The sequence below is a fragment of the Sciurus vulgaris genome (genome assembly GCF_902686455.1).
Source record: "Sciurus vulgaris genome assembly, chromosome: 16".
In the NCBI taxonomy this organism is placed as follows: domain Eukaryota; kingdom Metazoa; phylum Chordata; class Mammalia; order Rodentia; family Sciuridae; genus Sciurus; species Sciurus vulgaris.
The window spans coordinates 51,402,091-51,417,782 of NC_136477.1; the positions used below are offsets into that span (position 1 = coordinate 51,402,091).

Sequence of the window (15,692 nt, forward strand, 5' to 3'; positions counted from 1 at the left end):
TGTGGGCTTATTAGGTCTAAGGCAGAAATAACTCAAGGACATTGGTTTGGCAAACTAGGTAAGAAAAGCTGAAGCAGAAAGTTGCCTTTTATAACAGATTCTGGAGAAAATTATTAAGACTAGAATGTAAGCAAACTGACATTAGAAATAAAGAACTCTTCAGATTATAATTTCTCCTACTGTCCTGTGCCGGCTTAACATTAATACGGGCTACTGTGGCATTTACATGTCCTACACCAAAAATGTGAGACCCTCTTTGGCAACAAGCAATAAAGTCTGAAGCCATCTTGGAAATCTAAAATAATACACCTGGGGTTTGCATTTCTATTCATTCAACTGATGCTTTGAAAATTCAAGGAGCTGATACTGGTCAACCAAACACTTTAATTATAGTAATGTTCCAACAAAGATCAGGAGAACTTCCAACTTCTAAACCTCCATTGAGATTTTTCCATTCTATATTTTGACAAGCATGGCTTACATTTTTTATACTTGCTTAATTGAAGCACCATGTACCCTTGAATGATTCTCAATAATTACTGGGTATGTCACACAGGTGGAGGCCCATCCTCCACAGCTGTATGGTTGGTGGCATCTCTGCTGAAGGCATAAAATCCTATGAAGAAAACTGGTCCAGGAACCCAACATGTAAAGTGCAATAAATTCCCTAGTAACTGCTTTTCCTGGTTAACTAGACTGAAGAAATAAAAGTGCCCATGGAAGAGACAACTTTTATCTTTGAGAGTTGGGCTCGTCAGGCCCAGTCTCTCAAGCTGAGGGACACAGCAACACAGAGCAGAAACCAGGGGACTTACCCGTACTGCTTCCGACTTCTTGTGAAACATCTCCTCCATGTTTTTTGCCAACTTTTTCACCAGTTGGAGGCCATCGATTTCTTCTATAGCAACATCTTTCTCATACTCTTTGTATTTCTGTAAGGAGGGAGGACAACATTAAAGGCACATGATACTAAAACTCCATGCCTATAATTACAAGATACATCCACCTATGAGAATAAATAAAAATAAAATGTTAATATCACTGTTCTTGTTGATTTGGGGCTACTGGACTGTGATTCTCCATTATTAAATCAACTATGAGAAAACATGAAAATGGACTTTGATTCTCCTTGGAAATTCAGCTGGTACCTAGAAAAGGAATAAACCTTAAACTAAAAATAATCAGTCTGTTCATAATAGGATTGGACCCACCGTTTCTACGTTTTCTCAATTGAAGATCATTTTCATTTAAAACCCATCATATAATCCAGTAATTTAGCTGTTTAAACAAGCTCTTCAACAAATGGTGCTGAGAAAACTAGAAATCCATATATAGTAGACTGAAATTGAAACCCCATCTCTCACCCTACACAAAACTCAACTCAAAGTGGATCAAGGACCTAGGAATTAGACCCGAGACCCTGTGCCTGCTAGAAGAAAAAGCAGGCCCAACTCTCCATCATATTGGCTCAGGAACAGACTCCCTCAAAAAGGTGTTGGCGAGGATGTGGGGAGAAAGGTACACTCATACATTGCTGGTGGGGCTGCAAATTAGTGCAGCCACTCTGGAAAGCAGTGTGGAGATTCCTTAGAAAACTTGGAATGGACCCTCCATTTGACCCAGCTATTCCACTCCTTGGCCTATACCCAAAGGACTTAAAATCAGCATACTACAGAGATACAGCCACATCAATGTTCATAGCTGCTCAATTCACAATAGCCAGACTGTGGAACCAACCTAGATGCCCTTCAATTGATGAGTGGATAAAGAAGCTGTGGTATATATACACAATGGAATATTACTCAGCCATAAAGAATGATAAAATTATGGCATTTGCAGGCAAATGGATGAAATTGGAGAATATCATGCTAAGTGAGATAAGCCAATCTCAAAAAGCCAAAGGACGAATGATATCGCTAATAAGTGGAAGATGACACATAATGGGGGGGAGGGAAGGGTTAGTGTTAGGGTTAGAGTTAGGGTTAGGGAGGGGGGCAAGTATGGAGGAAGGAAGTACTGTATAGAGGGTAAAGAGGGGAGGGAGGGGTGGGGGGAAGGGAAAAAATAACAGAATGAATCAAACAACATTACTCTATGTAAATTTATGATTACACAAATGGTATGCCTTTATGCCATGTACAAACAGAGAAACAACATGTATCCCATTTGTTTACAATAAAAAAAAAAAGGAGGTTTAATTGGCACATATTAACCTGTATATATCTTAGGTGTATAGTTCTGTCTTCTGGCACATGTACATACCCATGAAACCAGCACCACAATCAATAAAATTATTATGTTCATCATTAAAAAAAAAATATTTTGATGACTAACCTAAGCTTTTGCCACATGACACTGCAAGAGTTGAAAACAAACCTACAAAACAATGTGTTCAAGTCTGTGGTTATAGCCACTTATGTGCATATTGTTTGTCTTCTAAATATATTTCTGCTTCATAGCTAAAAAAAAAAAAAAAAAAAAAAAAGACTGCTAAAGCACAAAAAGTAAAATCAAGAATCAATAAATGGGATGGCATCAAACTAGAAAGCTACTTCACAGCAAAGGAAAAATCAAGAACATGATCAGAGAACTTACAGAATGTAAGAAAATCTTTACCACCTTCACCTCACCTGGAGTATTAACCTCTAGGATGCACAAAAAACTCAAAAAAAACTTAACACCGTAAAAACCCCACAAATAACCCAATCAATGAATGGGCAAAGGAACAGAACAGGAACTTCACAGAAGATGAAATACGAATGGTCAAAAAATATATGAAAAGGTGTTCAACATCTCTAGCAATTAGAAAAATGAAAATTAAAACTACATTGAGAGGCTGGGGAGATAGCTCAGTTGGTAGAGCACTTGCCTCACAAGCACAAGGCCCTGGGTTCAATCCCCAGAGCCGCAAAAAAAAAAAAAAAAAAAAAAAAACTACACTGAGCTCTCAGAGTGATCCCCACCAAACTCCTGAGGGTCCCTAACCCTCTCAGGGATCCATGAAACCTTCCTTTTCCCAGCAGCCTATCTATGTAATACCAATTTTCTCCATGGATGTCAACAAATCACAACAGACTGAATACAGAAGAGATGGGAAAATCCACCTGTCTCTTCCTAAGTCAAATATTAAAGAGATGTGCAAAATGAAGGGAGAAATGCACCCCTATTTTTTTTGTATTTTGGAAATCATAGTTATTTTTTCATGAAGTATTATTTATATAATAAATTTTTGTCTCTTGAATTACTTTTTAAATTTCTTGATTTTAATTTCTAATAGGACAAATATCAACAGAAACCACTCACATAAACAGCAGCTCATCCGGAGGACTTGACTATTTTGTAAGAATGGAAAGTGGTCCTGAGATCAAAGAGTTGGTTTAACTAAAGATTTTAGTTAGATCTTAGATTTTGTTCCCCGTGGAAATAAATGTTTATTACTAGTAATCTGCCCAATGGAGTTCAATATATTTTTCCTATCAATATAAATCCATTACATTTATGAAGTTTTTCAAAGATTGGGGAACTAAAAGTGGGTTGTATGTTTAATTTGTAGAAATTGTGAAGTAGTAACTAGCCCCTCACCCCAAACTCCTACATAGAAAAAACAATGGGTTCACATCACATCTTGGCTCTAGGATGTCTAGAGTCTTTTTTAAAAGTGGAGAATAAAACCATTTTTTAACAGCAGGATAATTTCTGACATCTACATTTATATCTTCTCCTTATTCTCCCCAACCTTTACCTTCAAAAATGTAAAGTGGAAGGGGTCTCTCTTTGCCTGGTCAGCAGAAACAAGCTTATACCCAAGGCTGAGGTAGGAAGAGATGATGTATGTACATGTCACTCAAAACACATCTCTTCTCAGTTCAAATTTCCAATAATACTGGGTATCCTGTAAGGAGAAGATTAGGGTTTGAAGACAGAGGAAGGGACTTAAAGGGAGGGAAGAAAAGTAAAGAGAGAATTCCTTAGGTCCCTGAGACTAAAAGGAAATCCTTAGGGCCCAGCAGGAAGGCTGGGGGATAGGGCCTTGGGTTCTAGGAGCCACAAGATCCCCTTCATACTGGTACAAGTGGGTAGGACCCTAGACATGGAGTTCTCAGCTCCCATCACTAGTCACTGGCAGAGAAGGAAGGCTGGAAGGGACCCTCAGACTAGACATTGGAGCCTCTGACCTGAATGCCAGGCCCAAGGGCTGAGAGTTTTTCAGAATTAAGTTGATCTTAATTATTAGTAGAAATAAACTAAGTGCTATTACTGGACCACCTGAATCTAGACCAAAATATACATCTGCTGTTATTTGGTGGATGTTCTGAACTGCTCTGCATGGTCCCATAATGTTCCAAGAGTTATAGTTTCCTACTTCTGAGAACATTCATAAAAAATCACATGGGTTTGTCTGGAAGACCCCTGTCTTTCATCTTACCTGCAAGTCATTTTTCTTTCTTCTAGCCTTCCCCTCCTTCCCCACCAAAGTTGTCCTGGTTCCCCAAAACAAGGATGCAGCACATTCCATCCCAGGGCCCAAAGAACTCTGTGCCCATCTCTCCTGGCATTGGTGTGGCCCAGAAGACAAGGATAGACCTTCATGATGGCCACTCCCCCCACACACAGCAGACACTTACAGGACTTCTCTGGGTGACGCTTGTTAATACAATGCTATATAAAGAAAAGGCAGGTGTGGCAGGTGCATTATCCTAGAAGGGTGGCCTCTCCCAGCCACCAAGAGGTGACTGGATTGGCCTGGGATATGGAATCCTGGCCTGCCCAGTCCTGGCTTAAGCTAACAGCGTCCTCTGGTGTCTGAATAAAACTTCAATGATAGTCACTGGAAACTTTCCCTAAGTCTGAATGCAAGCCAATATATTTGGAGCCAAAAATCCTGGGGGTTCCCTGCTGACTGCCAGATGTGCTCCAAAAGCCCACAGCAGGGGCCAGCTTATACCCAAGGCTGATTCACTACCAAAAAATAAAAAATAAATAAAAAAATTAATGTCAACCTCATATTTATAGAATCAGTGAAATAAATGTCTTCAGTGATTCTGTGACTTCAGGTGATAGAGACGGAGGCTTAAGAGAAAGACACATAAAATGGTTTTCACAGTGTCCCCATACCTGAATCTTTTGGTTTTTATATTGGGTCCCAGTATTCTGGTCACATATGTTATTTGCATGTTTTTCTTCCACTAGCTTTCTAGAAGGAATCAATTTAACTCGAATTTCCCACCAACTTTTCAATGCAATCTTCCCACATCTGTCCTCTGAGTCTGTTCTGTGAAAAAGGGCCACTGACCTTACAGTGTGTCAGTCTCCCAGGACTACTTATGCCTATGTCCTAGTGACAAATCTCAACATGAAACTATCTACCAAACGGAGGATTCCAGATCTAGGGCAAACTCAATAGTTCCCTGGTTCCATTCCTCTTCTAGCCTGAGTCCCCTCCTTTAGGATAGGTGCCAACAGGTCCTCTCTGCTATCAGGGCAAGTATGCATTACTTTCCTACCCCCCTGGGGAAGTTACCCCATATCTGGAAAATGCTCTGTATTTTCAAGATGTGCTATCGTCAGCTGAAATCAGGTCAGAACAACATGATGCCTTAGTCTTTCCAGGAAATGTTTCACTTTGCTGGAATCAAAAGATTTTGAAGAATAGAAAGAGTAACCTGATGAAACTCATTAATCAATCACAAGCCCTTGGTGGCTCAAAATGGTAATACAGATCAGAATCATTAAAAAGGTGATCCTGTAATATGTATGATCAGAAAAATGAGAGATTACACTCTATGTATGGTCTATCAAAATATGTAAAGACATTCTACTGTCATGTACAACTATTTAGAACAAATAAAATTTTAATTTTTTTTTAAAAGATACCTAAAGCAGAAAACCAAACAATTTGACCTCCACCAACTGGACAGAATAAGCTACAAAGATACAACAGAATTCCACATGGCCATCTCAAACTGTCAATCAACATAGGAAATGTGCTCAGTATGTTACAATATATTCTAGATAGTAATTGATGGCTTTTTCTTTTAAATCACTAATCTGCATATACATGCAGAGCTAAGAGGATGTATGCCAAGCATTCACAGTTGGCTATACAATTACAAATGATAATTTTTCTTTCTTCTTTTTGGTCACCTGTTTTTCTAATGTTTACCACAAATATACTATTTTAGAAGTTGGAAAATATGAAAGTTGCTGTTCTATTTAGAATAGAATATGGCCACCTACTAAACAGATTCCTTTGGGGAATATAGTCCCCATCAAAATCTATATAGTTAGTCAACAGGGTCTATGGAAGTCAGTAAAATTAGTCCTACAGAACACAGGGCTAGAAGTTTCTCGTACATTAATTTGTCAGGTCCCCACAACTCTCCTGAGAGGTGCTATGATCCCTGCCTTGCAGGTGGGGAGCGGAGGCACAGAGAGCTTCAGTCGGCTTAGGGAGTCAAATGTTCAGAGACAGGTGTGAATCCTGGGAGGCCTGACTTCCCGTTGCTCAGATTTTTGCACTTGGGGGGTAGAAGGATAGAAGACTGACAGCCCAAATATTTGCAAACTTGTTTCCTAAGGCCCTTCTCCCTGCCATAAAAAAACACCTGTTTCTTTGAATTTGTAGCCAGCAGTGGCTCAGACTCTCCAAGAGAGTCAAACACCAAGAAGCGGAGACATCGCCAGTTGACAAGGGCAGCAGCTGAAAGCAAAAGCCACACAGCCAGGGCACAGCTGAAGTCTAGCAGTCGCTGAGAGAGAGCTTGGAATCCGGCCACAAAGGTGCACACACAGCTCTTGACAGTATCAATATCAGCAGGGAAAGGAGCAAACTTGTCTGGAAGGCGGCCCTGGAACTGCCCTGTTCCACTTCGCTGGAGCATCTGCACCAAGGAGTGGGGCATGTGTGAGAGCTGAGGCCAGTGAAGTGCTAGAGGAGGCCAGTGAACTGCCAAAATTGGGCCAGGTGCAGTGGCACATGCCTGTGATCCCAGTGGCTCAGGAGGCTGAGACAGGAGGATTGCAAATTTAAAGCCAGCCTCAGCAACTTAGTAAGGTCCTAAGCGACTCAGCAAGACCCTGTCTCTAAATAAAACATTAAAAAGACTGGGTATGCTACTTGGTGGTTAAGCACCACTGGGTTCAATCCCTGGTACCAAAGGGTCGGGTGGGAGGGAAGAAGGGCTGTGATTGACAGTTTGAACTGCATCCATACTTGGCAGGTGAGTGGCAGGTGTGGAGACCTGTAACAGTTGGAGTCATTCAAGGGTTTAGAGTATTTGTGCTGACCACTCCCTCCAGGTATGCCTTCCTCCTCTCTATTCTGTACATTGAGGTTTTTCAAAAGCACAAATAAAAATGTCTCCCAGAGCTCCCTGGGAGACAGCAAGAGGGCTGGTGTTCAGACACAGTAGCAGTTTGGGCTGGCTGACTGTGTCACTTAAGGATGTTATTTGACCTCCTTGACCTCAGTCAGAATGCCAGGGACGATAATCTCACTGGAAGGACTTCTGTGAAAGTCCCCAGCACGATGCCTAGTCATAATGGGCCACCCCAAATCCTACTGCTCCCTTGCTCTTCCCTGTTGGCCCTTCTGCTACAGAGGGTCCTATTAGGTGCTGTGAGCTGTTGTCACATTCTGCCTTCTTGAATCGAAGCTCTTTGAGTAACAAATTGCAACAAGGTGGTTGATGGTGCCAGTGCTCCTGGATTTGCCCTCCCGTGGCTGGGTGCAGGAGCAGCAGATGCCTGAGCAAGGGAACCTGTGACTTCAGCCAAGGGTTCAGGCAGGACACAGCCCTCTGCAAATTACCTCTTAGCATTCATGACACAGAAGGAAGGCAAGCCTGAGAAACTTTGCATTCCCCTGTCGTATAAGAACATCCAAGGCTTCCATTTCTTCTGTTAGCAGAATCAGCATTTGGCAAGAAATCCCATGATGAGCCAAGGACATTTATCACTTGAGAAGGGAGACACAGAAACGCATTATTTCTGCAGCATCTATTTTGCCAGATCATTTCACACAAACACCAGGAAGAGAAAAGCACTACTTCACTGTCAGGACACTTAATGTTGCTCATACATTTGGGTCATTTTTTTTTTTCTCTACATGATAACTGCATATCTAGAAGTGAGTCACCTGGAACTGCCCCCAGAGAGGGAGCTCAAGTCAGGAGACTTCCAACCAATCACAAGTAATTGGGATAAAAGCTGAACATGCAAGAGGGTCTTTGAATGTGCTCAGTACCAGGAAATAAGGTAGAAAACAGACTCAGAAAGTCATCAGCCAAAGCCATGGGTGCATTTTAACACACTCTCTTGGCTAAATTTTCTTATCAAAACCAAAATTACATCTTTGGAGTGGGCATCATTAAATCACAGCATGAGGATTGACAGAAGGTCCAGGGGAGGAGATGGCATCACAAGGACCTGCCCACCCCCAGGTGAGAATCTGGGGAGTCTGCCTTCAAGCCCATGACTTGACAGCAACAGGTCTGCTTCTCCAGCCCTCACCTAAGTCTTGGCACTTCCCTTGAAATCCCCCAAACCCAGGTGCCCTGGGAAATCCTGTCACTGAGATGGCAACCTAGAGACAATCCAAGTCCAGAATCCTTAAAAGTGGTTTGCAATTAAAAAGTGAAGGAGCCTGTGTTCCCATGTTGAGGCTCAACATTTTGTCTTATTCTCATTCCTTCAAGCTCTAAAATAGCCACAGTATAAGGGATTAAATCCATTAAACCAATTATTTAAGAAAGGATTACCCCACCAACAAAAAAAAAACAAAAAGTAGCTTCATGAAATTATTACTATTTTTGTTCATTAAACAAATATTTACAAATTGCCTACCACGTGTCGGGCTTCAGGGTGTGGAGACAGATGGGTTACCTTGGCAAATACATGTGATTCCCTCGAGTTACAACATGAATTATTTTTGGTGCATTTTGTTTAAAAATAAGCAATACAAGTTGGAACAGAGCTGCGTGGGTCATTTTGAGGGAGATGTAGAAGGGCTTAGGCAGCCAGGGCAAGATGGTGAGTGAGGCAGTTGGGGGCAGGGCCAGAACTTCCTGCTTGATGTAAGTGCTCCTGGGCACAAGTGGGGGGGGGGGGGCAATCAGACAGACACTTCCATACTCGTGTTCCTAAGAAAGGAACCCAATAAAAAAACTAAAACATCACATGTGGACAGAGAGGACACCAATCAATAATAGTGAGGAGCATGTGGACAGGGAAGGAGATAAGGAAAGAAGGATATTCCGGATTCCCAGCTCTGGGGCCCCTTCTCTTCAGTGAAGTCTCTCTCTCTTTTGCAATAAACCTACTTATTGCTTGCTATCTCTGTGTTCTGTTTTTCTATTCTTTGCTGAATGGAGACATGAACCCAGCACTCCTAGATGGTAACAATTTCTACCTGAACTCAGAGCTTCACATGCCACACAGCCATTAGTATAGATCTTCTCCCATGCACATACCTGTGACATGGCTCCTCAGATGTCAAGCCACACAGCTGACCTACTTGCCTCTGTTGCATGGAACCCACCATACAGGTGCAGTGGGCCTGAGGCATGGCAAGCAGCACCAAGGTGAACCAAGGTACTCTGACCTGTCATCCTTTGGTGGCCAGGCCTGGGCACGGTATAGATGGTTGCTGCAGAATCCCACTCCACACAGCGCTGCAGCCCCATCTGGCGATCTCAACCTCCTTTCTAACTTGAGGCAAGAAAATGAAAGTGAGGCAGACCTGAATGGAAGTTGGGACTTGAGAACTGACGAATAGTGTTAGTCCATTTCCAAACCCTAATTAGCATAAGTTTGAACCAATAGTATTGGTACTTCTTCCAAACCTTAACTAGCATAAGTTTGGATCAAGAGCAGCGACCCAAGTGCTATATAAACCCACAGACTAGCATACTCTGAAGGAGAAAAACTGTTACAGGGCCCTCTCTTGCCTAGAAGAGTTGTTCCTGTTTGTATCCAATAAATCCTGCTCTTACACTCACTCACCCTGGTCTATGGATTTTATTCTTCCAACTCACGAGATAAGAACCCAGAAAGAAGAAGAAGTTGGTGGTGAGCTGCGGGATCTGTTGCAACACTGGAGGGCATGGCCTGCCATTACGTGCGACAACACTTCTCTGCTGCAAAAACCTGCAACCTCACACAGACCACCCCCCTACCAGCAGAAGCAGAAATTGAGTTTCATCTCAAAACTTGGGTTTCACCTGTTTGCAGTGCAGGTATGTCACTTCTGTTGGATGTGGAAGGATGCTCTGGCCAGGAAAAACTGGTCATCATGGTCAGCAGGTAGATAGAGGGTCCCAGGGAGGGTTGTAAAATGATGAATTAGTCAAAGCTCCTAGGAAAGGGGATGATTGTACAGCATATCTAATCCCTGTGAGAGGCAGTCCATGAAGGACCCTGTTAATGTAATGAGACAATCATGAGCCATCACAAGATAAACAGAGGCAAGGTATTTGTGATCAAAACTTAATAGACAGTGAAACAAGGTGCAGTGCAGGAGGGAAAAACAGAGAGGGGATGATCTCTTTAGGTTGCATGTAAAGCTGTAAGCTTTATGTCCTTTCAGTGGGACAGAGGAATGCAGTTTCTGCTCTGTCTTCTCCATTATTCCCAGTGAAGACAGTTCATCATGATGTTGGTTAGGAAAAAATATGTACCAATTTTGCTGCAGTGTTGATGATTTGGGGCCTGACAGCAGGGTCCAGGGTTCAAATCAGAGGAAGACCATCACTGTGTGCTTGATGGGCAGTCTGACTTGGTGCTAACACTAGGGGCTCTCCAGTCAGACATATCAAGTTCAAGTCCTGTGGCACAACTTACTTGGTCTGTGACAAGTTTCCTGGCTTCCACCAGCCTCCCTTCCTTCACTGTGAAGTGACTACAAGCTCCATACTGTTCTTGGAACAATCGGATGAGGAGAAGTATGTGCAGTACCCAGAAGAAAGTTGGACAGTGCATAAAGTACCCAAAATATGATAGCAGCGATGGCAGAGGAGGCAATAAATCCCAGCATTTGCCCTGAAACTTCCAAAAATGGTCATTCTCTTTCTTCAACAACAAGAAGAGCCTGCCAACCAATATTCAGAACCTACCAGACCAACTAGCTCCAAATGCTGCTCTGGACAGTGGACATTCTCAATGTATTCACAAGGCTCTGATGGGTCTTCAAAAGGAACTCTTTTGGGGATGACTGTCTTCTGGCAGAAATTGGTTGCTCAAAGTCTATATTTGTATAGGGAATGACAGTTTTCAGATATGTTACTGAAGATGTTGCAGTAAAAACTAATCATCTGCAATTTTGGGGTCTCTGCTTATAGGCAGTGTCATTTTCTTATTATGACATAAATGTACTTAGTATTCCTCTCAACTCAATTATTGCATACAGAAGTGCCACTTCAACACACACCACTTCTAAGCAATTATGTTTCCAAGTAAATACACTTCCAAATCTTTTAAGCTGATGTTAGGAACACTTCCTCTTAACTGTAACAACAGCAGAAATGACTGACTTCATGGGACTCTCAGTCACCGAAGAACATTTTTCTATTAAACGTGAAAAATGTCATATTTAGACAAATAATTCTGGTTCCTGCAGGTACACCAATCAAGTCACCAAAGTTAAAAAAAAAAATAAAAAAGCCACTATTAACCTTGTCCTCTTCCAGATCCAGTGAAGTCTGAGAAACATCCTTGAGGAAGGCCATTTTTTAGAACAAGAGGCAATGCATCAGCACCAAAGAGCCTGTGTGGGGTGAAGAGGAGGAGAGTGGGGGACAAGGCCCTGACTTGCAGTCCAAAGAGCAAGCAGAGAGAAGGCAGGGAGGAGCCGGCTCCCAGTTCTGCAGGGCTGGACAGATGGACCATCACCTGTGAGCAGCACCTGTGCCAGGAGAGCAGCATGGAACTGGATCAGTGGTGAGGGTGAGGGCGGCAGAGTCTCCTCGGCATATTTGTTTTTTTTTTTTTTTTTTTTTTTTCCCCAATTGTGATACTAGGGAAGGAGTCCAGAGCCTCATGCATGCAAGGCAAGTGCTCTGCCACTGAGCCACATCCCTAGCCCTTCTTGGCATGTTTTGAAGAGCTCCCAGTTAGGAAGAAATTGCTATGTGATCCAGATGACTTCTCAAGGTGCTTTCAGGTGTGCATCTCAAGAAAGCACTGTCAGAAAAATCACAAGGGTCCCTGCCCCAGAGCCCGGGGGCTCATGCTCCCAGCTGGTTTCCTGGAGTGCCTATGAGTCACAGAAGTCTGGGGAGGTTGCCCCTGCCGTGGGTGGTCTCTGACAGATGTCTGCCACCTCCAGACTGCCAGCTCCTGAATTAAAAGATGGCTCTCTCTCTTCTCCATGTTTATTGTCTGTACTCTGTTTTGTTTTGTTTTGTTTTTTTATCTTGATAACTCTCATGAAGTTTTTACTGTTCAGCACAATCAACCACACAAATGCCACTGATAATTGTTAGTTCTGGGATAAAACTGAGTGTGAATGTTGTATCCTCTCCTGTTTTATATAAGGGATATCAAGTCAGAGGCCACCACTAGATGAGCCACTGACAGAAACCAGTCTTGTCCTGGAGGAATCTACTATGGTGCTTTAAAATTGGGGACACCATCTGTCTCCTGAATAAGTTCAAATGGCCTCCAATGCTTATTTAAAAACTTCATTTCCTGGGTGTTTTCTGAATTACTGCATGGAGATCTGAGGCTCTGAAATGAGAATATTTATGCTGGACGAACAGCTCACAACCCCACAAGCCAGAGCAACGATTACAGGACTATGTGTGTCAGAGAACAGACATCTCACCTCCCCTTAATATTTACGAGTGGCTTTTATGTCCACCAACAAATTTAACTACAGCCAAAGTGCAAATGATAAAACATCACTTTGCACAGTCTGCACTGCTTGACACGGATTGCTTTCTGCAGCCTACTTCTTTCCAGCACATTTTTCTGATATTCCTGTTCCCTGAGAATCAGAGGGAATAACAACAGTGACGTATTATTAATAAGAGCAACTAGCATCTACTGAGCACTTACTCTGGATCAGGTAGATATTATTTCCCCCATTTTAATGGTTAGGGAACGGAGGCACAGAGAGGTCAAGTAAATTCCCCAAGGGGTCACACCACTAGCTGTTAATTAAAAGTACATTAGTTGATATAACAAAAATATCCCAAAATCTCAATGAATTAACACAACAGCAATATATTTCTTTTTCTTTTCTTTTGTTCTTTTTTTTTTTTGGTACTGGGGATTGAACAGAGGAGCACTCAACCACTGAGCCACATCCCCAGCCCTGTTTTATATTTTATTGAAAGATAAGGTCTCAGTGAGTTGCTCTGGGCCTCACTAAATTACTGAGGCTGGCTTTGAAATCACAATCCTCCTGCCTTAGCCTCCCAAGCCTCTGGGATTAGAGGCGTGCACAACTGTTCCCAGCCAGAAATATATTGCTTGTTCATGTAACCATCCCATGAGGGGGTTCCTGGTCATTAGACTTCTTCCACCCAGTGATTCAGGGGCACATGATCCTCCCATCATATAGCTCTGCTCTCACCTCAGGTCCCTGGAGTCTTCTGCATTCAGTTAGAATTGTGAGGTGAAGGACCCAAGAGGATAGACCTGCTTCTTGAACTCCTTAGCTTGGAAGTGATACTGTTATGGTTTGGATATGAGGTGTCCTTCAAAAGCTCATGTGTGAATGAGTTCAGAGAAGAAATGATTGGGTTACTAGAGCCTTAACCCAATCAGTAAATTAATCCCCTGATGGTATTAATTGAATGGTAACTGAAGACTGGTAGGGTGTGACTGGAGGAGGTGGTCATTGGGGTGTGGCTTTGGGGTATATGTTTGTATCTGGAGAGCACAGTAGTCTCTCTCTCTGCGTCCTGATCCCTGATCACCTTGTGAGCTGTTTCCCTCTGCCACACTCTTCTGCCATTAAGTTCTGCCTCACCTTGAGCCAGCTGTCTATGGACTTAGATCTCCGAAATTGTGAGCCCCTAAATAAACTTTTCCTTCTCTACAGTTGTTCTTTTCAGGTCTTTTCGTCATAGCAGTGAAAAAGTTGACTGAAACAGACACTTACTAACTCTGCTCACATTCCATTGGCAGTATGTAGCCGAAAGACCCAATTGCACATAACCAGGCCTGAGTCTTGGAACCCATGGCTGGGAGCCATCTTCAGGCTCTAAGTCAATACTGTGGAAATGGGGGTATAAACCATGCAGGAGCTGGAATTTGAACCCAACCCAAGAAGCATGGCCCCAAAGTCCAGGCTCTTAACCAGCACACTTCAGCTTGAAAGTTTGATAAACCATTGCTAGAAAAAACCTTGGATTAAAACTTGCCTGGAACCAATTTATGTGATGGATACTTGAGAGCTGATGCAATCAAGTCACAATCTACACAAGGGATAACGTGACCCAATCACTTGTATGTGTAATTATGGTCAGACTCAGATGTGAAAGGCCGAGATACTGCCACACGGAAAGGAACACGGTATAAACAATTCTTAGACCTTTTGTCTTATTCCTTAATCCCAGCACAAATAAAACTGCTATTTGAATAACATCAATGACCTTCTCTAGCACACGATATTAGTTGCCCAGGCGCCACGAAAGTTAATTGGCTTAACTAAAGTCTTTTTAATTCTATATCCAAGATGTCCTGGAAATCGAAGGCAATCAATGAATGAGCCAGCAAGGTCCATAACAAGCTTAGAGCTAATACTATTTGCAGCTGCTCAAGTGGTTTCTGTAGTTACAGAGCCAAAAGCCAGAATGAGTGTTAGGACCCTGCATCCGAATGAATCTTTAACTCCATCGACTCCAAAATGAATCCAGAGACTCCAATGGATGGCAGGGCCGGACCCTCGCTTTCCGCTGTGATTATAGGGAGTCAGGGAGAGGTCATGCTTGATAAATGTCTATCAATCCATGCTCCCTTCTATTGAAAAAAGAGGTGATGACTGAAACTGCCTTCTCATACTGGGAAGATTCAATCCTGTGAAAGCGCTGGGAGATTCTGATATAGAATTCCCTACTGCTGATATCAGAAGCCAAGGAAAATGGTCCATGGCATCAGCCTCCTTCATGAAAACATCTCCTTGCTTAGTGATACCTTCCACCGAGTAGGTTTTTTTTTTTTTTTTTTTTTTTTAACACTCTGGGGCTCAGATGCAAAAACGTCTCTGAACATCTTCTTCCTCATTCACCTTCATATGAAGGAATCAAGACACAAAATACAGAATAACCCATGCTTGTGTCTCTCAGAAACTGATGTAGTAGTCCATGTTTTAGGCAGTGGGCTGACTGTTTTCAGGCACATGATGATATCCACTGGGAGGATGACCGTGCCCAGATGGCAGCAGGCAGCCCAGGCCCATGAAGGACAGACACAGGATTACCAAGATCCCAGCCAGGGAGGACAGAACCAGGGTCCTTCTTACTGTGCATAGCTCCTCAATCATACAGGGACTCCGAACCTGAGGCTGCCTCTCTCTACAGACCCCAAATATGATCAAAGCACTTGATTCTTCACACATTTGGAGTTGGAAGTCATGGAAATGACACCCTGAAGTTTAGGAATCGAGGCAAGTTAAGTGAGGTCCATACCAAACTTTTGTGGTACGGTGGTTTGAAGAATTCCAATCTACCGGAAAATTTAAATATGGC

The 15,692-nt window shown here is 42.7% G+C and overlaps 1 protein-coding gene across 1 annotated transcript in view; it reads right to left on the reverse strand.

The window, feature by feature from the left end:
- CACNA2D3 (calcium voltage-gated channel auxiliary subunit alpha2delta 3) overlaps positions 1 to 15,692 on the reverse strand; it is an 871,596-nt gene that overhangs the window by 683,419 nt on the left and 172,485 nt on the right. Inside the window, 1 exon segment of the mRNA XM_079115690.1 lies at positions 816 to 932. Coding sequence (XP_078971816.1) covers positions 816 to 932 — 117 coding nt within the window.